We start from the raw sequence: 25,847 nt of genomic DNA, 5'->3' as shown, positions 1-25,847 counted from the left end.
AATACGAGAATTCTACTTTATGAAAAAGAGTAATGAATTCTAATTACTAATGCCCTGTCCAGCCCCAGGACATTTCACTCCAAAAGTCAGTGAAATTGTACTTCCCAATTGAGCGTTCTCAAATCCAGGTAACATGATACCAGGATTCTAAAAGCCTTCATCTCCATGATACTGTCTTCATTAGAGCACGAAGAGAGTTCTACAAAATACTGATTTCCAAACTGCATGGGCAGCCTCTGTTAGGAATTAGAATGTGTCTACACTGACCTTTCCCAAAGACCTATAATTTGCATTCAAATAACGGTATCAGATTGGAGACAGGATGAGGTGTTAAATACAGTCAAGGAAACCAAGTTCAGAAAGTGGACAAGTTGCATGTTTTACAATAGGGATAAAGCTCCTCAATCTTGAATTTGATTTCTTATTCACTACCTGGAGTTCAGTGTAGACTATGAGAAGAATGGATTAAATCAATGTAGAGATCTGGAATATGTGGACTTCTTCGGAAGTTAAGAGCACAACCATTCCTGGCATGCTTCTCCTTCAAATGGGAAGGAAGCCAGATGGAGACAGAGAGCCTGGAGTTGCAGTCAGAAAAGAGGAATTTAAATCCCCAGCTCTGTCACTTAGTGGTGGCCACTTTGGCAAACCATTTTGTCCCTTTTGCTCGACATACATTCTTTCTGTAAAACAGGAATGATTTCCCCCCTTGCTGGGCTTTTCCTGAGATGTCAGAGTTCCTAGCACCTAATTTAGTGGTTTTCAAACTTGGTCTCTGGACTAGCAGCATTGGCATCAATGTGGAACTGGTTAGAAATGCAGATTCTCAGACCCTTTCCCAATTCTATTGAATCAGAAACTCTGGAGATGGGGCCCAAGAAGCTGTGTTTCAACAAGCTCTCCAGGGGATTCTGGTGTATGCTAACATTTGAGAACCTGACTTAATATAATATCAGTAAACATTTATTTTATTTTATTATAGATTCGGGGGGTACATGTGCAGGTTTCTTCCATGGGAATATTACATGATGCTGAAGTTTGGGTTTCTGTTGACCCAGTCACCCAAAGAGTGAATATAGTACCCAATAGGTAGTTTTGCAACCCCTTCTCCTCTCTCTCCCTCCCTTCTTTTGGAGTCTCCAGCGTCCATTATTCCATCTTTGTGTCCATGTGTACCCAGTGAATAGCTCCCACTTATAAATGAGAACAGGCAGCATTCAGTTTTCTGTTTCTGCATTAATTCCTTTAGGGTAATGGCCTTCAGCTGTATCCATGTTGCTACAACAGACATGATTTCATGCTTTTTTGTGGCTGTATTCTATGGTTTACATGTATCACATTTTCTTTATTCAATCCACTGTCGATGAGCACCTATGCTGGTTCTAGGTCTTTGCTATCGTGAATATGGCTGTGAAGAATATACAGGTGCAGGTGTCTTTTGGTAGAATAATTTATTTTCCTTTGGGCATATACCCAGTCATGGAATTGCTGGGTCAAAAAAAGGTACTTCTACTTTTAGTCCTTTGATTAATCTCCAAACTGCTTTCCACAGGGGCTGAACTAATTTACATTCCCACCAACAGAGTATAAGCGGATTTTTTTTTTCCTACACAACCTTGCCATTATCTGGTGGAGTTTTTTGACTTTTTATTAATAGCCATTCTTACTGGTGTGCTGTGGTATCTCATAGTGGTTTTGATTTGCATTTCTCTAATGATTGATGATGTTGAGCATTTTTTCACATTTGTTAGCCACTTGTATGTCTTCTTTCAAAAAGTGTCTGTTTATGTCCTTTGCCCCCTTTTTAATGGGGTTATCTGGGGGTTTTTTCTTGTTGATTTGTTTAAGTTCCATATAGAATCTGAATATCAGTCCTTTGTCAGATGCATAGTTTGCAAATATTGTCTCCCATTCTGTCAGCTGTCTGTTTACGCTGTTGATAGTTTCTTGTGCTGGGCAGAAGCTTTTTAGTTTAATTAGGTCCCAGTTGTCAAGTTTTGTTTTTGTTGGATTTGCTTTTGAGGTCAGTAAATATTTAGAGTCTGCAGATGAAACACTAGATCACATCTGTGGTCACTTTCCCACTAGCACACAGCTTGTGCTCTCTGCCGCTAGGACTCTCCAAAGTTAGACTCCTGTCTCCTGTAGGAGGACCTGTCACAATGGCCCACATTCAGAGGCTGCTATTAGCAAGGGTACTAGTGGTTTACCAGGAAAGGCATGAGCAGGGTCATATACAACCCCCGACCCAGGGAGGTGTGAAAGTAGCTGAAACAACTCTGCATGGTTTGGTTGCGCTGAGCCCTTCTTCACCACCACTAGCAATGTCACAAAGCAGAATACATGCCAATCAACTCCTTGTTCTATTATATATGGGCCCTACAAGGAGTATACACTGTGCTGGGAGGCTAAAGCAGCCTCCTTTCTGATATAGGGTGTGTCTGTCTAAGTACTTTCTGCCCCATCTCTGACCCTTTAAATCAAGGCAAAAAGTCAGGTATCAAGGGTGATCAACCATCCCAGTTTGCCCAGGACTGAGGGATTTCCCAGGAGATGGGTTTTTCAGTGCTAAAAGCAGGGATGTCCCAGGCAAAACAAAACAGTTGGCCAGGCCAGGCACGGTGGCTCATGCCTGTAATCCCAGGACCTTGGGAGGCCGAGGCCTGTGGATCAGTTGCAGTCAGGAGTTTGAGACCAGCCTGGCCAACATGGTGAAACCGCATCTCTACTAAAAATATGAAAAATTAGCTGGGTATGGTGGTGCACACCTGTAACCCCAACTACTCTGGAGGCTGAGGCCAGAGAATTGCTTGAACCTGGGAGGCGGAGGTTGCAGTGAGCTAATATGGAACCACTGCACTCCAGCCTGGGTGACAGAGTGGGACCCTGTCTCAAAAAAACAAAACAAAACAAAAAACAGTTGGCCACCCTACAGTGAGATAGCACACACTGCAGACAGGCTTCTTGAGAGATGTTTACCACATTCATCCCTGAGAAGGAGAAGGGAACCTTCTTAGAAGCCTGCTGGGCCCCCCAAGGATGGAAATAAAGGAAAATCTTGAGTTCCTTTAAGGAAATTCCAGGCACCTAGCTAGCCCTGAGAAGTAAGTGAGCAACCTGGTAAGCAAGAAGAAACCCAGGCCCCACCAAACAGATCTGCTGGTATATAGATCTCAGATAAGGGGGAGCTGAGGACTGAATTTTTGCTGCAATTATTTGTTCTAAATTTCTTCCTGCAGGGCCTGGAGGAAGTCACAACCACAGGCCAGGCCTTAACGTTCCTTTCTGCTTGACCCCAAGTTTTTACACAAAGCTTCACTTCCTTAACCAATCACAAATCAGAGTCTTTGAATCCACCTCTGGCCTGCAAGCCTCTCCACTTCAAAATATCCTGCCTTTTTGGGCCAAATCAATGTATAACCTTCATGTATTGGTTTAAAATTTTGCCTGCAACTTCTACTTTCCTGAAATTTACCCCTGCCTTTAAAAATCCTTGCTTACAAGCCATCAGGGAGGTCAGGTCTTAAGTGTGAGCTGCCCAATTCTCCTTGCTTGGTGCCCTGCAAATAAATGCCCTCCTTTCTCCTGCTGCAAAACCTCAGTGTGGATGTTTGGCTTTACTGCACTGGGTAAGGGGACCCCAGTTCAATTTGGTAACATCCTGAGTCTTCTCTGATCCAGACACATTTACTGACCAGAGCTCTGTCTTAGTCTTTGATTTCAAGCCTGTTTCTATTAATAGTTTTTTGGACCTGATGACTATACTCTGTCTTACTGAGGTTTCACCATTGGTTTCCCCTACTACATTTTGAGTAGATCCACATCTCTGGTTCTCACAGATGGTCTCTAAGAAAGCAATCCTAGCTGGGCATGGTGGCTCAAGCTTGTAATCCCAGCACTTTGAGAGGCCGAGGTGGGCAGATCATTTGAGGTCAGGAGTTCAAGACCAGGCTGGCCAACATGGTGAAACCCCATCTCTACTAAAAATACAAAAATTAGCCAGCCATGATGGTGCAGGCCTGTAATCCCAACTACTCTGGTGCTGAGGCAAGAGAATTGCTTGAACCTCAGAGGTGGAGGTTGCAGTGAGCCAAGATCATGCCACTGCACTCCAGCCTGGGTGAAAGAGTGAGACTTTGTCTCAAAAAAAAAAAGAAAAGAAAAGACAAGACAAGAAAGCAATTGTGTTTCCAGTTATTAAGCCATCTATCCATTCTCACTCCCACACACTCACAAGGGGGATATCTTAGCACTCACAGATGCATTTGGGGTTCACAAAAGATAAGCACTTTGATTTAGATTCCTCTAGAAGGAGATGCATTCAAAATTGACTGTTTTGCCTTCCAATTAGCAATAACATCAACAGTTTCTTGCATACTCTACCCCACTTTCAACAAGTTTGCATGGATAGACACTTATGCAAATGGACTCCTCAAGGAAATTGTGAAATTTCCTTGGGCCTTGTGTTTTGGAGTGGCCAGTATGTCAATAGCACAAGAATCATAAAACAGAATTCTAGAATCAGGATCTCCTCTACCCTTCCCTGGGGTCCTCTGACATATGACACGTAACTGGCTTAGAGAATAGAAGCTAACTGGGTGTGGTGGCTCACACCTGTAGTCCCAATTGGGAGGCTGAGGCAGGAGAATCACTTGAGGCCAGAGGTTTAAGACCAAACTGGAAAATACAATAAGACACTATCCTAAAAAAAAAAAAAAAAAAGTTTTTTAATTAGCCAGGTGTGGTGGTGCACACCTGTAGTCCCAACTACTTGGGAGGCAGAGGCAAAAGAGCAGTTTGAGGCCAGGAGTTTGAGACCAATCTGGGCAATATAGTAAGACTCCATCCCTAAAAATTTTTTTAATTAGCCAGGTGTGGTGGTACACACCTGGAGTCCCAGCTACTCAGGAGTCTGAGGCAGGAGAACCACTTGAGGTCAGTAGTTCAAGAAAAGCCTGGGCAATAGTGAGACCCCACCTCTAAAAATGTTTTTTAATTACCCAGGAGTGGTGGTGTTCACATCAGTAGTCCTAGCTACCTAGGAGGTTAAGACAGAAGGATCACTTGAGTCTAGGAGGTCGGGGCTGCACTGAGCTATCATTGTATCACTAAACTCCAGATTTGGTGACAGAGGGAAACCCTGTCTCTAAAAAAAAATTTTTTTTAAAAAAAAGAAAGATAGGAGTCAGCAAGGGAACCTGAGGACCAAAGATAGATAATACCAGGGTCTTCAAGAGCTGTGATCATAAGAACAACCAGCATCTGTCACATTCACCGTGCACACTGGGACACATCACATTGAAAAAAAAAAAAAAAATTTGCCGGATGCAGTTGCTCACACCTCCCATCCCAGCACTTTGGGAGGCCAAGGCATGTGGATCACCTGAGGTCAGGAGTTCAAGACCACCCTGGCCAACATGGTGAAACCTCGTCTCTACTAAAAATACAAAAATTAGCTGGGCATGGTGACATATGCCTGTAGTCCCAGCTACATGGGAGGCTGAAACAGGAGAATCACTTGAACCCAGGAGGTGAAGTTTGCAGTGAGCTTAGATTGTGCCACCGCACTCCAGGCTGGGCAACAGAGCGAGACTCCATCTCAAAAAAAAATTTTTTTAATCAAAATATTTTGTTTTGTTTTGGTTTGGTTTGGTTTTGAGTCAGGGTCTCATTCCATCACCCAGGCTGGAGTACAGTGGTGCAATCATAGCTCACTGCAATCTCCAACCCCTCAACACAAGTGATCCTCTTGCCCCAGCCTCCCAAGTAGTTGAGGCTACAGGGGCGTACCACCATGCTTGGCTAAGTCACATGTTTTAAGCCTACCCACTGTGCTCCATTTCTTAGCATTCTTAACCTATAAAACAACTTTCACATATTATCTCAGTATGACCTTATGATAAATCTGACACCAACCCTATGAAACAGAGAAAAAGGTACCATTGTCCTTTTTCTGATGAATCAATAGAGGCCCAGAAGAAACAAGTGACTTATGACCTCAACAGTTAAAACCATCAGTTAAGCTGCTCTTGATGTTGTGGGTCAGAAAGTCTCAGCTGATGGTGCATCTCTGCTCTCCATGTCACAAGCTGGGCCGGCGAGGACTAGAGGATCCACTTCCAAGAGGGCTTCCTCACCCTCATGTGTGGTGCCTCGGTACTCCTTGGCCTCCATCATTCTACAGGTGCCACATCTTCCAGGCCTCTCCACATGAATTGGACTTTTTACTACACAGAGACCTAATGGTGAACACACTTCTAAGGCAGATGGTTCCCAAGAGGCAGGAACTGGAAGCTGCCAGGCCAGCAAAGAGCTATGCCTGATCTGACCCAGAGTCATTTTTTCTGTGCCCTCTTTATTAAAGTAGTCACAAGGCCTGCTTGGGGTCAAAGGGATAGACACTCTCCAATTCCTGATAAGGTAAAGTCAGGCTGAGAGATTATTCTGGTCACCTTTGCTCCATGTCAGGACTTTGATTTCCAAAATCCCATTTCCTAGTGCTTCCTGACAAATGACACTTTTTCTTTTTTTTTTTTTTAGACTGGGGTCTTGCTCTATCATCCAGACTGAATTGCAATGGCTCACGCCTGTAATCCCAGCACTTTGGGAGGCCAAGGTGGACAAATCGCCTGAGGTCAGGAGTTCAAGACCAGCCTGGTCAATATGATGAAACCCTGTCATCATAGCTCACTGCAGCCTCGATCTCCTGGGCTCAAGTGGTCCCCCAGCCTCTGCCTCCTGAGTGGTTGGGACTACAAGTGTGTGCCACCACACCTGGCTATTTTTTTTTAATGTGTTGTAGAGACAAGGTCTTACTATGTTGCCCAGGCTGGTCTCCAACTCCTAGCCTCAAGCACCTTGCACCTTGGCCTCCCAAAGTGCTGGAATTGCAGGCATGAGCCACCATACCCGGCCAGATAATACTTCTTGATTATGTACCAAATGTAAATGATGCACATACATTTACCTTAGCATAACATAAGTGCTTCATTCATCCCTTGTCTAACATTTTCCCCAAGAAAACAATTTGAATTTAACCCAATTTTTGGCAATTATAAATTCACAAGTGAAAGGTAAGTTTTTGTAAGCCAATAAAATACACATCCAGAATCAGCTCTTCTGAAATTAGTAGCGATTCTAGAAACATGTTTGCAAACCAAATGATCAATTCTAACAAAATCGGAAGGGGAAAAGTGAATCTACTTAAGAAAATTAACTCTGGATACTTAACATTCACATTATCAGCATCATTTGCATGTAAACATTCTGCTCTTTTCAAAGATTCTTATCTAGTCATTAAAGTAGGCCTTGCACTTGGCTAAATGCTTGTCATAATTTCACATTTTCACTCACTAGGGCTGTCCACCCTCCAAGATATTCCAATTAACAGTTTATCCCTCAGGCTGGGCACAGTGGCTCACGCCTGTAATCCCAGCACTTTGGGAGGCCAGGACGGGTGAATCACGAGGTCAGAAGTTCGAGACCAGCCTGGCCAACATAGTGAAACCCAGTCTCTACTAAAAATACAAAAAATTAGCTGGGTATGGTGGCGGGCACCTGTAATCGCAGCTACTTGCGAGGCTGAGGCAGGAGAATCACTTGAACCCAGGAGGCAGAGGTTACAGTGAGCCAAGATCATGCCATTGCACTCCAGCCTGGGTGACAGTGTAAGACTCTGTCTCAAAAAAAAAAAAGAGTTTATTACTCTGTCACACTTTCAGGAGCCTGAGTAGACATAGTAAAATTCTATCTAAAGGATGTATCCCAGGCTATAGCTGCTCTGCCTCAGTGCCATTTTTTTTTTTTTTGGCCTTGGGTTTCTAATGAAAATAATCTATTGATCCCGTTCAAAAGAGAAACACACAGCTCCAAATCATTACCTCCTGGCAGTAACTGATTTTTGAGTCCTATCTGCTTCACCACACTCCTTTAATGGCAGTTGAATAAATATCTAAAATGCAGACTTTTCAGTCCTTTCTGAAGGATAGTGTCTTCCAAGAGGGGGGCGAAAATCAATAAAACTAACAAATATTTACTGCACATCAAACTATGTGTTCAGTGCCAAGCTAGACACCCTCAGGGTCTTTGTCCTTAAGGAGGTTACACACAGCAGTGGAAACTGGATAAGGTCAAAAGGATAATTCTGAACTGCCTGAAAGGGACCTCTAACCTGCCATTTGACCTTCCCTTGATCCTGCTCAAATAACAGCTCAGGGGACCAGGGAGGGACATGTGACCAAAGCCAGCCAGTGTGAGCCATTGCTTGTGTGTGGCCCAGCTCAGGGAGACAAACTGGTACAATCCAATTCTCACCAGAATTTGAGCTAAAAGGCATAGAAGTTTTTGCCAACAGGGGTGGTGAGCACTAGAGCTGAAAGGTCATATCGATTTAGGGAAGAGGACAATTTTCAACAACAACTAAAAGGGCTAATCAGCACAAAGAGATGAATTGCACAAACCCACAGCACACAATCAGAAAGAGAAAGAGAAGACAGGCTTCAGTTTGTGATGCCGAGACACAGTTCCCCAGAGGCTGCTTCTATTTCTAGTCCTTTCCTCGGATTCTGTGAGATTGCTTTACAAGACAACAGCTCCTTTTTGGGCCTGAGATGATTTGACTATGTTCTGTGCCTTAGAACCCAAAAGCCCAAAAGAAGCTCACGCACTTATATACTAAATGCTGCATTGGCCGGGAGCAGTGGCTCATACCTGTAATCCCAGAACTTCGGGAGGCTGAGGTGGGAGAAACAGCTGAGGTCAGGAGTTCAAGACCAGCCTGGTCAACATGGTGAAACCCTGTATCTACTGAAAATACAAAAATTGGCCAGGCGTTTGGTGGGCACCTGTAATCCCAGCTACTTGGGAGGCTGAGGCAGGAGAATCGCTTGAACCAGGGAGGTGGAGGTTGCAATGAGCCGAGATTGTGCCATTGCACTCCAGCCTGGGCAACAAGAGTGAAACTCCATCTCAAAATAAATAAAGAAATGTCGCGTGGGCAATGTTGACAATTCTTGCAACCAGTGTTCACTTGACAGTGCTGGCTTTGGGCTGCAGTTGAGGACTAGAATTTGAAAACTGAGCACAACTTGAAATGATGCAGATTACACTGGCTCTTTCTAAGCCCAGAAACCTTGGATGTTGGCAAATAGCATGCAACAAGAACTCCTGACAAAACCTGCTACATTGTCTTAGAATAAAGGACTGGCTTGCCAGGGGGCAGGGGTGAGCAGGAGACTTAACTGGGGCTACATACCTTTTTGTGTCTTTCGGAATTTTGTTAACATATGCATATTCAAAAAATAAATAAGCAATTTATTTTTTCACAGACAGCACACTTGGGCATGAACAAAACATGTAGCAATACGTTTTCGTGAAAACAACATCTCGCCCTAGAAAAACATTTTGTTATTTGACCTAGTTACCGGGTCTACCACGGTCTGGTTCAAAGTAATTTACTCAATCCTGCCGCCAACTGCCCACCTTCCAGAACATTCCATTGCAGCCACTCTGGTCTGATTTTAAAAAGTTGCCTTTTTCCTGTATTTTTTAAAATAATAGTACTCTCTTGCAGATCTACCAATATAATAAGTCCATTTAGAGTCAATAAGTAAATATTTCAAGAAACTAAAAATCCAGAAACAAACTTATACATAAAAAAGTGTCTTCTGGATGGGCATGGTGGCTCATGCCTGTAATCCCAGCACTTTGGGAGGCCGAGGCAGGCGGATCACAGGTCAGGAGTTTGAGACCATCCTGGCTAACACAGTGAAAACCCATCTCTGCTAAAAATACAAGAAAAATTAGCCAGGCGTGGTGGCACATGCCTGTAGTCCCAGCTACTCAGAAGGTTGAGGCAGAAGAATCGTTTGAACTTGGGAGGTGGAGATTGCAGTGAGCCAAGATCGTGCCACTGTACTCCAGCCTGGTCGACAAAGAAAAAAAAGTTGTCTTCTACTTTCTCCATTCTGAGGTTTTGCTTTTGAGGTTCTACTCAGGAATGCTTTTCTTACCCCAGTCCCTCACCCCCATGCCCCTCACTCCTCCACCCCCTGGTGCTACCCACCTGCTTTCCAGGCTGTGAAAAATTTTTCTCTTAAAGCCCTCCCAGATCCCACCAACCCATTTTCCTACTTCATCTATAGTTTGTTCAAGCCATTTGTCAATTTCTCATGTCTCTTCCAATCAGGCACTGTATACTCTATAACCCTAAAATAAATATTAGTTTCTTCTTGGCTTAAACCATTGTATTGAATGGCTACTGACATTGTATTGCTGTATAAGCTCTCACAGGTAGACCCTGCTTCCCTAGAGATCAGGGTCTGTGGTCTACTTCAAATTCCCTAACTGAATATAGAAGGTTCCCAGTAAATATATATCAATTAATTGAAAGCTCTGCATGAAAAACTTTTATTAGTGCACACACATACAAAAATTAGAAGACCTGGGCCAGGTGTGATGGCTCACACCTGTAATCCCAGCACATTGGGAGGCCAAAGTGGGTGGATCACCTGAGGCCAGGAGTTTGAGACCAGCCTGGCCAACATGGCGAAACCCTACTAAACTCTACTAAACCCTACTAAACTCTACTAAAAATACAAAAATTAGCCAGGTGTGGTGGCACATGCCTGTAATTCCAGCTACTTGGGAGGCTGAGACAGGAGAATCACTTGAACCCAGAAGGTGGAGGTTGCAGTGAGCAGAGATTATGCCACTGCACTCCAACCTGGGTGACACAGTGAGAACACATCTCAAAAACATAAAAAATAAAAAATTATAAAAAAATCAGAAGATCCACATTCCCAACTCATCCAGCTGCACAAATCATTCACTGTGTTTCTGTAATCTTCTCAAAGAGCTACTATAGCCAATTTCCAATTATTTGTGTCAGTGGGGAACAGGAATAGTCTGAAAAATGAAACCCACATAATCCATACATTTAATTTTGGTGGATGCTTCCAGCCAGTATGAAAATTTCCCACTGTGAATGTCACTGTATTTTTGTATTTTTAGTGCAGATGGGGTTTCACCATGTTGGACTGGCTGGTCTCGAACTCCTGACCTCAGGTGATCTACCCACCTCGGCCTCCCAAACTGTTGGGGTTACAGGTGTGACCCACCGTGCCTGCCCACCTCTTGACTTTTTATAGTTGTTGTATTATTTTAATCTTGAGTAAATAAATGCTAGCTGAAATGATGCAGTTCAGGAGAATCTTCTGCTTCTGTTACTAAAATATATATATATATATTCTTACAAGTCCAATAAGGTTACGCTAATGTTTATGTTTGGAAAATATTACCTCTTCTGCCGGGTGCATCACTATTGTTCCTGCCCCTCCTCTCTGGCAGAACTTTGGGAGGCCAAGGTGGGAGGATCACCTGAGGTTGGGAGTTCGAGACCAGCCTGACCAACATGGAGAAACCTGTCTCTATTAAAAATACAAAATTAGCTGGGCGTGGTGATGCCTGCCTGTAATCCCAGCTACTCAGGAGGCTGAGGCAGAATCGCTTGAACCTGGGAGGTGGAGGTTGTGATGAGGTGAGATCACAGCATTGCACTCCAGGCTGGGCAATAAGAATGAAACTCCATCTCAGAAAAAAAAAAAAAAAAAAGATTTCTTAAAATGATATTTTCCGTATTTTATAGATGATGTGTGAGTAGCAATCTTAATAGGATGTTACCTGACACTTTAGGGGACTAGAAGATGACAGTGGCAGCTGATTCGATCCAGATGTCTCTAATTCTTTTTTTGTTTTGTTTTGTTTTGTTTTGGAGACAGAGCCTGGCTCTGTTGCCCACGCTGGAGTGCAGTGGCGCTATCTCACTATCTCAGCTCACTGCAACCTCCACCTCCTGGGTTCAAGCAATTCTCCTGCCTCAGCCACCCGAATAGCTGGGATTACAGGTGCATACCACCACACTCAGCTAATTTTTGTATTTTTAGTAGAGACAGAGTTTCACCATGTTGGCCAGGCTGGTTTCAAACCTCTGACCTCAGATGATCTGCCTGCCTCGGCCTTGCACCTGGCCCAGATGTCTCTAATTCTAACATGATGTGTATTGGAGAATCATAGCAGAGTGACTTGCTGGTGTATCCACAAAGAAATGAGCATGGAACTCTCACGACAGCTGTCCTGAGTAGTGTGTGTGTGCTGTTCTTGAATATCTCACTGCTGATTTATACACAGGCTTTCTGGTGACTGAGTCAACAGTATCTGTTTCATAAATAATGTAGCCTTATTTCTTTCTTTCTTTCTTTCTTTTTTTTTTTTTTTTTTTTTTTTTTGAGACAGGGTCTTGCTCTGTTACCCAGGCTGGAGTGCAGTGGTGCGATCTTGGCTCACGCAACTTCTGCCTCCCGCATTCAAGTGATTCTTCTGCCTCAGCTTCCCGAGTAGCTGGGATTACAGGTGCCACCATGCCTGGCTAATTTTGGTTTTTGGTTTTTTGTGGGTTTTTTTGTTTATTTTTTGAGATGGAGTTTTGCTCTTGTTGCCCAGGCTGGAGTGCAATGACACAATCTCGGCTCACCACAACCTCTGCCTCCCGGGTTCAAGCGATTATCCTGCCTTAGCCTGTTGAGTAGCTGGGATTACAGGCATGCACCACCACTCCTGGCTAATTTTGTATTTTTAGTAGAGACGGGGGTTTCTCCATGTTAGTCAGGCTGGTCTCAAACCCCCGACCTCAGGTGTTCCACTCGCCTTGGCCTCCCAAAGTGCTAGGATCACAGGCACTAGCCACCGCACCCAGCCTAATTTTTGTACTTTTAGTAGAGATGGGGTTTTACCATGCTGGCCAGGCTGGCTCGAATTTCTAACCTTAAGTGATCCGCCTGCCTCGGCCTTTCCAAGTGTTGGAATTACAGGCGTGAGCCACCACGCCCAGGCAGCCCTATTTCTTTAAACCTATATATTTTGCACTTGTTAAAAGTATTTGTACATACACTTATCCAGCTTCCCTTGTTTATGTATGCTTGAATTTTGTATAAGCTTAAATATTTTTTCCAATCTAAGCTTTATTTTATCCCCTTTCTTCTACATTTGTATAACTTTAGGTGACTGTCTTTGTTAAAGCTTTTTCTGAAAAGGCTTAAAATAGAATATAGTTCTTGGCATCAACTTGAAAGTTATTTGAGGAGAAAGGGAGATTTATAATGATGATTCAAATGAAGCAAACTAAAAAATAATGAAGCAAAACGAGGAAAAAGCAGTATTCACTTGAGCACATCCCAAAAGAATAACATTTCAAATGTAACTAGAAAAAGTATACTGAAGTTCACAATACAGAAAGAATTATTAATACTCAAAATAGCTTTAAAGCCCTGCTCAGCTTTTGAATGTTGGGAATTCACCCGGAGGTGGCTGTAACCTAAGATGGTTCCTTTAGTAATGACCATTTTTTCTTTTTCAAGATGATGATTATTCTCCACCTTCTAAGAGACAAAGACCAACGAGCCACCACAGCCACCAGTCCCGGAACCCGCCAATGCTGGGGAACTGAAAGTGAGGGAGTTCAACTCTGGTAAGTTCTCAGCGAAATCCACGAACTTTTCCTTCATCTTCCGGACTCTCAATGTGACTGATTAAACTTACAACATGCTCTGCAGGGGGAAACGCTTTAGCATGTATTACTACATTTTAATCACATGTTTGTAAAGCCAGGAGCATTTTGAAAGTCACATTACATACATTGTTTAAACATGGTTTCTATTTACCAAAGCATAGGATGTTGTATCATCTCATATTAATTAGTTAGTTGGCTCAAAATTAGTGGTAATGACTTAGTAATTCAATAATTTCTCTTAGCTTTAAAACCTTGTTTATTTCAGAACTATTTCACCTCTTGGTTTTTGTTTTTGCTGTGCATCACTGCCTGCCAGCTGCTAAACTCTTATCTCCCAGTGGATTATGTGTCCTGTGAAGGGACTGAATGAGATATTAGTGGCAAATTATGTTGATGATTCATATTTTGAATAAATATATTAAGCTTGTATACATTTTGAAAATAGTATTTTAATATTTTACTGTCATAGTCAATACCTGGGGGTATTCTGAGGCTCCCCAAGTTTCCCTGGCCCTGGCCGGCTGTGCTGCTGGCCTGGGCATCTGATGAGCCTGCAAGGATGACTCCCGAGAGGTGGGTGGTCCAGGAGCTAGGGCAGGAACTTTGGAGTCACGCTGTTGGCTTTGAATCCAGACTCCTACACTTGGTAGCTGTGACCTCTCCATGCCTCAGTGACCTGGAGAACTGAGCTCTGTCTGAGCCAGGTCCCATTCAGGCTCTACGGATCCATCCAGAGGGAAACTGCCCCAGGTTGCTCACTGTTCACTGCCAGCCTTGTGTGATGTCTCAAGGGCTTTCCCAAGCAGATCCTTGTCTCCTTCAAGGCTCTCACAATCCAGTGAAGGAGGCAAAACTCATCTGCTTCTGTCCCTCTGGGCACACCTCATGCCAGGTGCATCTGTGGACATGGGCCGTGCTCCTGGGCTTCCAAAGTTGGAGAATGTTGCCAGGCTCAGGTGGGTACATCAGAGCAGCTGCTGCACTCTGGACACAGTGACAAAAAACACTCTTGGCCTGCCGGGCACGATGGCTCATGCCTGTAATCCCAGCACTTTGGGAGGCCGAGGCGGGCAGATCACCTGAGGTCAGGAGTTCGAGACCAGCCTGGCCAACACAGGGAAACCCTATCTCCAGTAAAAATACAAAAATTAGCTGAGTGTGGTGGCAGGCGCCTGTAGTCCCAGCTATTCAGGAGGCTGAGGCAGGAGAATCGCTTGAATCCGAGAGGTAAAGTTTGCAGTGAGCCGAGATGACGTCACTGCACTCCAGCCTGGGTGACAGAGTGAGACTCTGTCTCAAAAAAACAAAAAACAAAAACACTCTGGGCCTGGAGTCCTGGTCTGGGGCATTGGACAAGGCTCTTGCACTTCTTTGAGCTTGTTTCCCCATCTGGAAAGTGCGCTGATTGTATCTTCCTGTGGGCACTGAGGGCTCAGTGTTAGTTTGAGAGCCAGCACCTGGGGGGTCTATAATTGGTCTATAATTCCCCTTTGGCCCTATAACTGGGGGGAACCAGAGACTTTGTTGGGATTACCTTAGGCATCAGTCTAGCTTCCTGCCCCTAGCTTGGGCTCAGCATCTGAAGTAGTCTGGGGGGCAGGTGGTCTCGGTGGAGGTTGGGGCTTTTCTCCAGACTGAGGTCACACCCAGAGCCAGAAATCTTGGCACCTGCTCTGGGCTAAGGATGCTCCTGGCCCCCAGGGTGCAGGTAACTTCCCACCTTACCTGGTTTCTGCCCTCCGGGGCCAATCTTCAGAACTTGGGACTTCTCAGCCTATTCCACCTCCCTCTCTGGCCAGCTTTGAATGCTTGTGGGTCCAGCACTTTTTCCAGGCTATCTCCTAGTTGTTCTCCTGGTTGTTCAGCCTGGGCTCATGCTGCTCCCCCTCCCACTCACCAAGACCCACAAGGACCACTCCACACCCAGCTCAGCCCCATCCCCTCAGATAGTCCTGTCTCTTTCCTCAGGTGACCAGGTGCATATTTTGATGTAAGGACCTTCACTGCACCTGGGAATGCCTACTGGTCGGTCACCTTGGTCACAGAGACCAAGGAATTTACTTGATATGAGTGCCCTTGGTTCACTGTCTACATGGCCAGGGAGGGAGTGAATAATAGGCTTTTCACTTGCTGCAAGGGCCAGTTCTCCTGGCCCCATGGCTCTAGGGATGGAGGATGCTGCAGGAGACACACCCCTCACTTCCCAGCTGAGGAGTGTGGGTCATCTCAGGGCAATTTCACTGTCCCTGCATGCCCCATCTCCTCAGCTCTGCAAATACCAAGCAGTGCTGCCTGCCTACGGGACAGTGGGCTCAGGAGTGGCCAGGTAGTCCCCAGAATGCCCTTGGCAGGCCCCTCATCTAGCTTCTCCCACAGCTCTGTAGCAAGAGTTCTAAACTTTTTTGAGTGTGGAGACTGCTGAGAGTAAGAGCTGTGGACCGTTTTCCAAGAAATGCATGTGCATGCTCTCCACACAAAACCTTACATTGTTTCAGGGGGCTCACACCTTCCTAAAGGCCCAGTAATCGTACCCCTGGACCTGAGGGTGAGAAACCTTACCTCAGTTCTTCCCCAGTTGATCACCCCAGGAGTAAGGGAAGAGAGGCCAGAAAGCAGAACCCATGGGAAGGGCCCCCTCCTGGAGTTTGAGGCCCACTCCCTCCTGCCCCTGCCTCTCCTCTGTCCAGAACTCCTCCCTATTCTGCCCTACTCCTGGGGCCATGGCCATGGGGGTCTGCATTTTGATATAGGCCCCAGTGGCAACCCTGGGCCCAAAGTGGCCAGGCTCACCTGGAGGGGATCAGAGTAACATGGCAGGAAGTGAGGGGGAAAGCCGCCCTGGAACCGCGCCTCTCTGCCCCAACGTCACTGGCGTGCACTCCTCCCTCCCCTCACTCAGGCAGTGGCATGAGTTCCATGTGAGTGCTGTCCTGCTCCCTCTGCTGCCTCTTTCTAGTCTTAGGGCTATCATAACACTTTCCCTTCCCCAGCCCTGCCAACCCGGTGGGACATTGGGCTTCCCTCTCACAGAGTCCTTGGGACAGGCCCATCCTGTATCATACCCACAGAGAGACCCTTTTTTTCTTCAGGGCCTGGGGAGCAGCCAGGTTCCATGAGTTAAATGCAGGTCTGACCCATACCAAGCTGGGATTGGAGTACACACTCTCTTCTACTGAAAAGTAGCTAGGGATTCCAACTTGGTGAGAGGGAAAGTGGGGCAGAACCAGACCAGACAAGGACTGATCACCTGGAAAAGGCCTGCCATCAAAGGTCTTGGCAAGTGCTGGGTGTAGTGGCTCACTCCTGTAATCCCAGCACTTTGGGAGGCTGAGACACATGGATCACTTGAGGCCAGGTGTTCGAGTCCAGCCTGAGCAACATGGTGAAAATTCGTCTCTCCTAAAAATACAAGAATTAGCTAGGCATGCTATGCTCCTGTAATCCCAGCTACTCGGGAGGCTGAGGCAGGAGAATCGCTTGAACTGGGGAGGCAGAGGTTGAAGTGAGCTGAGATCTTGCCACTGCCCTCCAGCCTGGGAGACAGAGTGAAACTGTGTAAAGAAAATGGCCTTGTCAGAGGGGATGGCCCAGCAGTACCTTCCCTTGGGTTTCTCCTGGGTAGGCCTCTGCCATGAGGAGGTGCTTCCTTCTGCCTGTCCATGGCCCACAGCAAAGGAATGTCTGCTTCTGGGGGTTGGGTGGGAGACGGCTGACAGAACTGGAAATCTTCTTCAGGTGGGTTGTTTTTTTGTTTTGTTTTGTTTTGTTTTTTTGTTTTTGAGACAGAGTCTCGCTCTGTTGCCCAGGCTGGAGTGCAGTGGTGCAATCTTGGCTCACTGCAACCTTCACCCCCCTGGGTTCAAGCAATTACCATGTCTCAGCCTCCTGAGCAGCTGAGATTACAGGCATGTGCCACCATGCCTGGCTAATTTTTGTACTCTTTGTAGAGACGGGATTTCACCATGTTGGCCAGGCTGGTCTGAAACTCCTGACCTCAAGTGATCTGCCCACCTTGGCCTCAGAAAGTGCTGGGATTACAGGCATGAGCCGCCACCTGCCGGCCCCTTCAGGTGGGTTTTGAGGCTTTACTACAATACTAGCTTCTAGTTGCTGCTGCAACAAATTACCACACACTTAGTGGCTTAAAATTACACAGATGTATTCCCTTAGAGTTCTGAAGGCCAGAATTCTAGTCAGTCCCACTGAGTGAAGGTGGGAGCAGGTTTGATGCCTTGCAAGGCTCTCCAGGAGAATCCATTTCCTGGTCCTGGGGGCGGCCTTCACTCATCAGCTTTTCCTGCCCTTTTTCAAAGACTCATGTTTCCTGCTTCCATCACTACACCTCCCACCCTCTCCATCACCTGCTCTTCTAAGGATCCTGGTGAGTACATCAACCCCGCAGGGACAAGCTGGGATAATCCTCCTGGCCAAAAATCCTTAACTTCATTATATCTGCAAAGCTCCTTTTGCCATATACGGTCATGTTCACCGATCCCTGGGATTGGGATATGAGCATTTTGGGGGGGTCACTATCAGTCTACTACAGCTAGGCTGCAAAACTATTATACTTTCCTGGTGTTTCAGTGATTGGGATTGGGAGACAAAGTGTTGGGATTTTTTGCTTTGGGGTCTCTCTTTTTTTTTTTTTTTTTTTTGAGAGGGAGTCTTGCTCTGTCACCAGGCTGGAGTGTGGTGGCGCGATCTTGGCTCACTGTCACCTCCGCCTCCCGGGGTCACGCCATTCTCCTGCCTCAGCCTCCTGAATAGCTAGGACTACAGGTGTGTGCCACCACACCTGGCTAATTTTTTGTATACATTTTTAGTAGAGACAGGGTTTCACCATGTTGACCAGGATGGTCTAGATCTTTTGACCTCATGATCCACCCACCTCAGCCTCCCATATCCCAGGCATGAGCCACCATGCTCAGCCAGGGTCCCTCTTAAACTTGTATTTTTAAGGTCTGGGGTCCCTCTTAACCTTTTTTTTTCCTTCTTTCTTTTTTGAGATGGAGTCTTACTCTGTCACCCAGGCCGGCAGTGGGGCGTGGTCTCGGCTCACTGCAATGTTCACCTTCTGGGCTCAAGCGATTCTCCTGCCTCAGCCTCCTGAGTAGCTGGGACTACAGGCACCTGCCACAACACCTGGCTTAGTTTCATATTTTTGGTAGAGATGGGGGCAGGGGTGGAGGTGGGGAGGGGGGTTTCTGCTATGTTGCCCTGAGCTCAAAGCGATCCGCCCACCTCTGCTCCCAAAGTGCTAGGATTACAGGCCTGAACCGTCACACCCAGCTGCTGTAAAGTCTTATTTCCACACAGCTGAGACATGTTTTAGGAAGTTTGCTAACAGACCCCTGGAGACCTCCTCATTGTGGCCTCCCTGTTGTTTTTGATTCATCTTTTCTGCCCTCCTGCTTTTCAGAAATTAAAAGGCTAAAAAGAGGTACTAAACTTTAAAACTTCTCTTATAGTCTCCCATTAAACTAATTCTAAGAACCACCAAAAAAGGGGAAAAAAAATTTCAAAAGCAGTGAAATGATATGGACTGTGAGGATGTAAAATGTTGAAAATAAGTTATTATATGTTAGTGCTGCTCTGACATAGGGACATATTATTGAGAATCAACTTTTGCTCAATTTTCAGAGAAATGGAATAATCGTATCGCTGATCTATGTAAACAAGTTGAAGAATTGTCTGAAAGAAAATATGGTATGTCTAACCTGGAAAAGTCCTGTAATCCTTTGTTCATGAGCATTTACACAATGGAGTTACTGTTCATCATGGGGTACTGTGGACAAGCCCAGGGCTGCTGGTGAATCCTGCCATACTTACAGGTTTCTCCTTGTAAGGTTCTTTGTTGTGTCTAAATATTAGAAACATTCTTTGTTTCTAGATTACTGCAAAGCTAAGGAAAAGTTGTACTTCTTTAATTATCATTATCATTTCTTTTAAACTTTCAGCATGGATATTGGAGATTTACTTACATATTTATTGCAAAGCCCTGGATCTTAGAGATTTAACTGAATTTTTTAATATTGTTTCTCTTAATCTGCTTTGTTAAATTTGGTATTCACCAAGATGCCCCTATTGTCTCTACTTTTATCTTTTTTTTGGGGGGGGGGACAGTCTCGCACTGTTGCCCAGGCTGCAGTGCAATGGTGCGATCTTGGCTCACTGCAACTTCTGCCTCCCGGGTTCAACCCACTCTCCTGCCTCAGCCTCCTGAGTAACTGGGATTACAGGTGCCCACCACAACGCCCCCGCTAATTTTTTTTGTAGTTTTTAGTAGAGACGGAGTTTCACTATGTTGGCCAGGCTGGTCTCGAACTCCTGACCTCATGATACACCTGACTTGGCCTCCCAAAGTGCTGGGATTACAGGTGTGAGCCACCGCGCCCAACCTCTACTTTTATCTTGATGCATCACTGAGTTGATGTTAGATTTCAAATTCTTCTTTGCCCTTATGCCATTCTATCCTGAACCCACCTTTATATGATGATGAAAGAAATTAGCAATATGTTATTATCTATCTGTTGGTATATATCAAATTCTCACCTAAAAATAGCAACAACCAGTGAAAAACATCATGTGCTTTGGTGTTTTTATTTGGATGACTATTTACTTTGCAATCTACTAGCAAGCTATAATATTGTATGATATGCAGAATTTTAACTGAATTGCTTTGAGTGAACATTTAAACATGATAAACCATATTGATGGTATTTATGTTAATATACTTGAAATGAACATTTTTTTCTTCATCATGAGTAATATATCCCTCAATGAAAATCTAGAATTAGAGTAAATTTGCTAATGAATTCAATAACTTTTCCATAATATTTTTAGTTATGTGCTTAAGGTTCTCTTAGTGTTTCTCCCACTTTTTAATAGCTTATGCCTTTTTTGCCTTTGTTTTTTATTGGTTCATTTTAAAGCAAAAACCTCACAACATGTGCTCCCCAGAAGCACTGTAACCTAGTGGTAAGATCATAGACTCTGGGGACACAGGCTGGCCACGTTTCTTCTCCTGTCTGAGCCTTAGTATCCTCTTGTAGTCATGAGAACTGAAGATCTATCCTGAAGATTTGATAAGATAGTAAAGTGCTTCACATAATATCGGGCATATAAATACATAATAAATGCTTCCTGACCTCAGGTGATCCTCCCACCTCGGCCTCCCAAAGTGCTGGGATTACAGGTGTGAGCCACCACGCCCAACCAAGAAATTCTTATGTAAAAAGAGGCTGGGCTCAGTGCCTCAATCCTAGCACTTTGGGAGGTCAGGGCAGGTGGATCACTTGAGGTCAGAAGTTTGAGACCGGCATGGGCAACATGATGAAACCCCATCTCTACTAAAAAATAAAAATAAGTATCCAGGTGTGGTGGTGGGCACCTATAATCCCAGCTTCTCAGGAGGCTGAGGCAGGAGAATCACTTGAACCTAAGAGGTGGAGGTTGCAGTAAGCCGAGATCATGCCACTGCACTCCAGCCTGGGCAACAACAGCAAGACTCCATCTCAAAAAAAAAAAAAAAAAAAAAAAAAACAGACTCCATCTCAAACAAAAACAAAACACAACACAAATGTGGTATGGCAATGAAAATAATTGCTGTGTTAAAGACAGTTTCATAGAAAATAAAAGACCACTCAAATACAATAAGCTGTCTTTTTAGATGGGTATAATTATTATTCTTATTTAACAGCTAAAGAAACAGGCTCAGAGAATGTTATTTGATTGGACTGTGTTGCATCTCTGGACAGTGCAGCTGAGATCAGACTTCATGTGTAACTCCACTAGCCTACCAGGGTGCCTCTCATAAAGGTAAAAAATGTAAATCTGGCCTAATCTACAAAGTTGCCAGGGCAGCACTGGGTCAATTCTACATACAGTACTTCTATATTCATAAAGAGAAACATTAAGGGAAGGTGAAAATGCTTCTAGAAGGCGACTGGACACCAGCACCCTTGCTTACTACCTTTGGGCTCTTCTTTAAGGCCAACAGTGACCTGAAATTATTGACTGACTTTTCCAATCAACTGGAGAAAATGGTACCAAGGTCACCAACATCAGACAAATTCACTTAAGGACCTATCTATGTGCTTTGAAAGACAAAACTGCTTTTGTAAAGGATACAGTATTTCAGAAAAACAATCATATTAACAACTAATAACACTGTAAAATGCTGATGTGTTGAATGCTACTTTAGAAAAACAGATTCAAATCTAGGAAAAAAATTTCCGACAGAAAACTATGTATCAATTATCTAGCTAGCTATCTAGAGACATGGTCTCATTCTATTGCTCAGGATGGAGAGCAGTGGGATGATCATAGCTCACTGCAGCCTTGAGTTGCTGGCCCCAAGTGATCCCCCTGCCTCAGCCTCCTAAGTAGCCGGGGCCACAGGTGGACACAGGTACACCTGGCTTTTTTTGTCTGTTTTGTAGAAACAAGGTTTCACTACATTGCCCAGGCTGGTCTCAAACTCTGGAGTCTCAATCTGTCGCCCAGGCTGGGATGCAGTGGTGCGACCTCGGCTCACTGCAACCTCCACCTCCCAGGTTCAAGCAATTCTCCCGTCTCAGCTTTCTGAGTAGCTGGGATTACAGGCATGTGCCACCACACACAGCTAATTTTTGCGTTTTTTGTAGAGACCAGGTTTCACCACATGGGCCAGGATGGTCTCAAACTCCTGACCTCAGATGATCCACCCGCCTTGGCCTCCCAAGGTGAGGCGGAGTCACCACACTTTCTTATGTTATTAAATAGCCTAACCCAGGAAGGGTGTGGTGGCTTACAGCTGTAATCCCAACAACTCTAAAAGGCCAAGGTGAGAAGATCACTTGAACCCAGGACGAAACCGGCCTGGGCAACATAGCGAGACCCCCATCTCTACAAAAAATACAAAAATTAGGCCAGGGGTGCACCGCGCCTGGCTAATTTTTGTATCTTTTGTAGGGACGGGGTTTCGTCATGTTGCCCAAGCCATCCATCCTCCCGCCTCGGCCTCCCAAAATGCTGGGATTACAGGGCCCAGTCAGCCTCATGTTTTCTTTAAGCAGTCCCTCCCTATTGCACACTTGGATAGTTTTCTTTTTTATTTTTTTAGACAGAGTTTACCTCAGTCTCGCAGGCTGGGGTGATGTAGTGGGAACATAGCTCATTGGAGCCATGAACCTTGGAGTTCAAGTAGCTGGGAAGCTGAGGTGGGACTTCAGAGATGGGGTCGCGCCATGTTGCCCAGGCTGCTCTTGACTGCCTGGCCTGAAGGGATCCTCCCACCTCCGCCGCGCCTGAACATAGTTTCCTATTTTTGACCAACATAAACACTGTGCTGAGTTGGAGTTTGTCAGCTACCCTTCTCCAGCAACAACAGGACCTGGCGGGGAGGTCCCGGTTACCAGGCTGCACTCCAAGGAGAAGACAGCCCTGCTCCAGGCACTGTACCGCCACTGTGACGTCGTCGAAGGTCCGCCTCTGTGGCGTCGCCGAAGGCACCCCCACCTTCACGCGGAGCCCATCGGAACTCGAGGCGGGGCTGCTGGGTCTTCCAGGAGCGCCCAGACGCGGGCAGGTGGCCGCCGGTGGCCACAGGCCTGGGCAGGATGGAAGCGGCCGCAGAGCGGGCGCTTCCACGTCTGCAGGGTCTGGCCCGGCCGCCGCCACCCATAAGCTACGAGGAGGAGCTTTACGACTGCCTGGACTACTACTACCTGCGCGACTTCCCGGCCTGCGGGGCCGGGCGCAGCAAGGGCCGGACTCGGCGCGAGCAGGCGCTGCGCACCAACTGGCCTGCACCTGGCGGGCACGAGCGCAAGGTCGCGCAGAAGCTCCTCAATGGCCAGCGCAAGCGCCGCCAGCGCCAGCTGCAACCCAGGCTGCGCACTCGCCTCACCTGAGCCTGGGTACGTGCGCCCAACACCTCCCCCAACCAGTGCCCCGGGGACCCTAGGAGCGTCCCCCCACCGCGCGGCGCTGCTCGCCCTGGGCAGAGTCGGCTGCCTCTGAGGGAACCGTATTAGGGAACCGCACCCGCCAGCTTGGCCTCTTACGGCCATAGCAATAGCATTAAAGCCTGTGGAACTTCATAGGTGGGTAGAAGGGGCTAGGAAACGAAGAAAACATCTTTTTAAAAATATAAGCGATTGATGCCTGGGTGCAGTGGCTCACGCCTGTAATCCCGGCACTTTGGGAGGCCGAGGCGGGCGGATCACAAGGTCAGGAGATCGAAACCATCCTGGCCAACATGGTGAAACCCCGTCTCTACTAAAATATATATATATATTTTAAAAAATTAGCCAGGCACTGTGGTGCGCGCCTGTAGTCCCAGCTACTTGGGAGGCTGAAGCAGGGGAATGGCTTGAACCCGGGAGGTGGAGGTTGCAGTTAGCCGAGATCGTGCCACTGCACTCCAGCCTGGCGACAGAGCGAGACTCCGTCACACACACACACAAAAATAAATAAATAAATATATATATATATATATATATATGCGCTCGAGCCCGGGAGGTTGAGGTTACAGTGAGCCGAGCCGAGATTGCGCCACTGCTCTCCAGCCTGGGTGACAGAGGGAGACCCTGTCTCTAAAAAAAATAGATGCAGGTAAGAGCTTTTCTTCCGGCGCTCATACTCAGACTGAAGAAAGTAATTGGGCTGGGCCCGGTGGCTCAGACCTGTAATTCCAGCACTTTGGGAGGCCCAGGCAGACGTATCACTTTAGCTCAGGAGTTCCAGACTAGCCTGGTCAACGTGGTGAAACCACGTCGCTACAAAAATACAAAAAATAAGCTGGGCGTGGTGGCGCGTGCTTGTAGTCCCCGCTACTTGCGTGGCTGAGGCGGCAGGATCGCTTGAATCCAGGAGGTCTAGGCTGCAGTGAGCCATGATCGCCCCACTTCACTCCAGCCTAGGCGACAGAGTGAGACCCTGTGTCAAAAAAAGAAAAACAAAAAAAGTAACTGACCTGCGTTTTTGTCTGTATTTCCTACAGGATACTGAAGGACCTGTTCGAAGTATTTACTGTAACTCCAACTGTAACTTGGTTCTGAGGAGGAGAGAATCCATGTTTGGTCAACAGAACTTTTCGCTGTCACTTAAGTTTACTGCTTCGATATCTTTTCCTTACTAATTGATTGTTAATTAAGTAGTGCCCAAGTGGATTAGCCTTTTTAGAGTTTATTAATTAAAAGAGAGCAGCAAGAATGGCATTTTAACTCTCCCGGGTTTTTTTTCAGTTACTATGGTAACTCTTTTCAAGTCCACAAATGATTTGTTCTTATCTGTAAAGAAAAGGTCACAAAGATAAGCGGAGAGAGACCAAAGATAGGAATATGTGTAAGATTTCTACCTAAATGTCGGCCGGGCACTGTAGCTCACTCCTGTAATCCCAGCACTTTGGGAGGCCAAGGCGGGCAGATCACCTGAGGTCAGGAGTTTGAGACCAACTTGGCAAACATGGCAAAACCCCATCTCTACTAAAAATACAAAAATTAGCCGGACATGATGGTGGGTGCCTGTATCCCAGCTACTCGGGAGCCTGAGTCAGGAGAATTGCTTGAACCTTGGAGGCCAAGGTTGCAGTGAGCCGAGATCATGCCACTGTGCTACAGCCTGGGCGACAGAGCAAGACTACATCTCAAAAAAAAAAAAAAAAAAAAAAAAGGATTTCTACCTAAATGTGATAGACTACTCTGAAGGTTAATATTTGCATATTATAATGTATATTGCACAGCGTGCCAACCTCAAATAATCGAAAGGGTCAGAATCTAAAGGGAGTTTATTCATGCATAGAGTTTTAGGAGGGCCACCTGGGAACCACAGATACCAAAGAGTGGAAGTCAGTGTTCCAAGGCTTAGAAGTTTGGGATCACTTACACAGACAAAGTTTAGAGAAGCTTAGCAGAATTAAAGCACCTCTCCGTTTAGTCCAGGTGGTCTTTCTTTCACTCTGTCACCCAGGCTGGAGTGCAGGGGCACAATTGCAGCTCACTACAGCCTCAACCTCTCAGGCTCAAGCTATCCTCCCACCTTAGCATCCCTAGTAGCTGGGACTACAGGCACACACCAACACACCCAACTAATTTTTGTATTTTTTGTAGAGACAGGGTTTTGCCACATTGCCCAGGTGGTCTCAAACTGCTGGGCTTAAGCAATCCACTCACCTCGGTCTCTCAAAGTACTAGGATTACAGGCATGAGTGACTGTGCCCAGATGAGGTGGTCTTTTTTCCGGGAAAGGTGTGTTTAACCTTCCACACTGAAGATGTAAGTCATAGAGTCTTCTGTGCCAT

At 45.8% G+C, this 25,847-nt stretch overlaps 1 protein-coding gene and 1 long non-coding RNA gene across 2 annotated transcripts in view; one reads left to right on the top strand and one right to left on the bottom strand.

Moving 5' to 3' along the window:
• LOC134810427 (uncharacterized) overlaps positions 1 to 22,852 on the bottom strand; it is a 34,221-nt gene extending 11,369 nt beyond the window's left edge. The window contains exon 1 of the long non-coding RNA XR_010158447.1: positions 22,679 to 22,852. This is a non-coding gene — a long non-coding RNA (uncharacterized LOC134810427). The remainder of the gene's footprint in view (positions 1 to 22,678) is intronic.
• NUPR2 (nuclear protein 2, transcriptional regulator) lies at positions 22,806 to 24,765 on the top strand. Its single transcript, XM_016957523.3, has 2 exons — positions 22,806 to 23,463; positions 24,549 to 24,765. Exon 1 carries the CDS (start codon positions 23,164 to 23,166, stop codon positions 23,455 to 23,457), a length of 294 nt encoding a protein of 97 aa, XP_016813012.1. The 5' UTR covers positions 22,806 to 23,163; the 3' UTR covers positions 23,458 to 23,463; positions 24,549 to 24,765.
• The last annotated feature ends 1,082 nt before the right edge of the window (positions 24,766 to 25,847 follow it).

Source organism: Pan troglodytes, chromosome 6 (genome assembly GCF_028858775.2).
Source record: "Pan troglodytes isolate AG18354 chromosome 6, NHGRI_mPanTro3-v2.0_pri, whole genome shotgun sequence".
Classification (NCBI taxonomy): domain Eukaryota; kingdom Metazoa; phylum Chordata; class Mammalia; order Primates; family Hominidae; genus Pan; species Pan troglodytes.
This window is presented reverse-complemented; position numbering and strand designations above follow the sequence as displayed.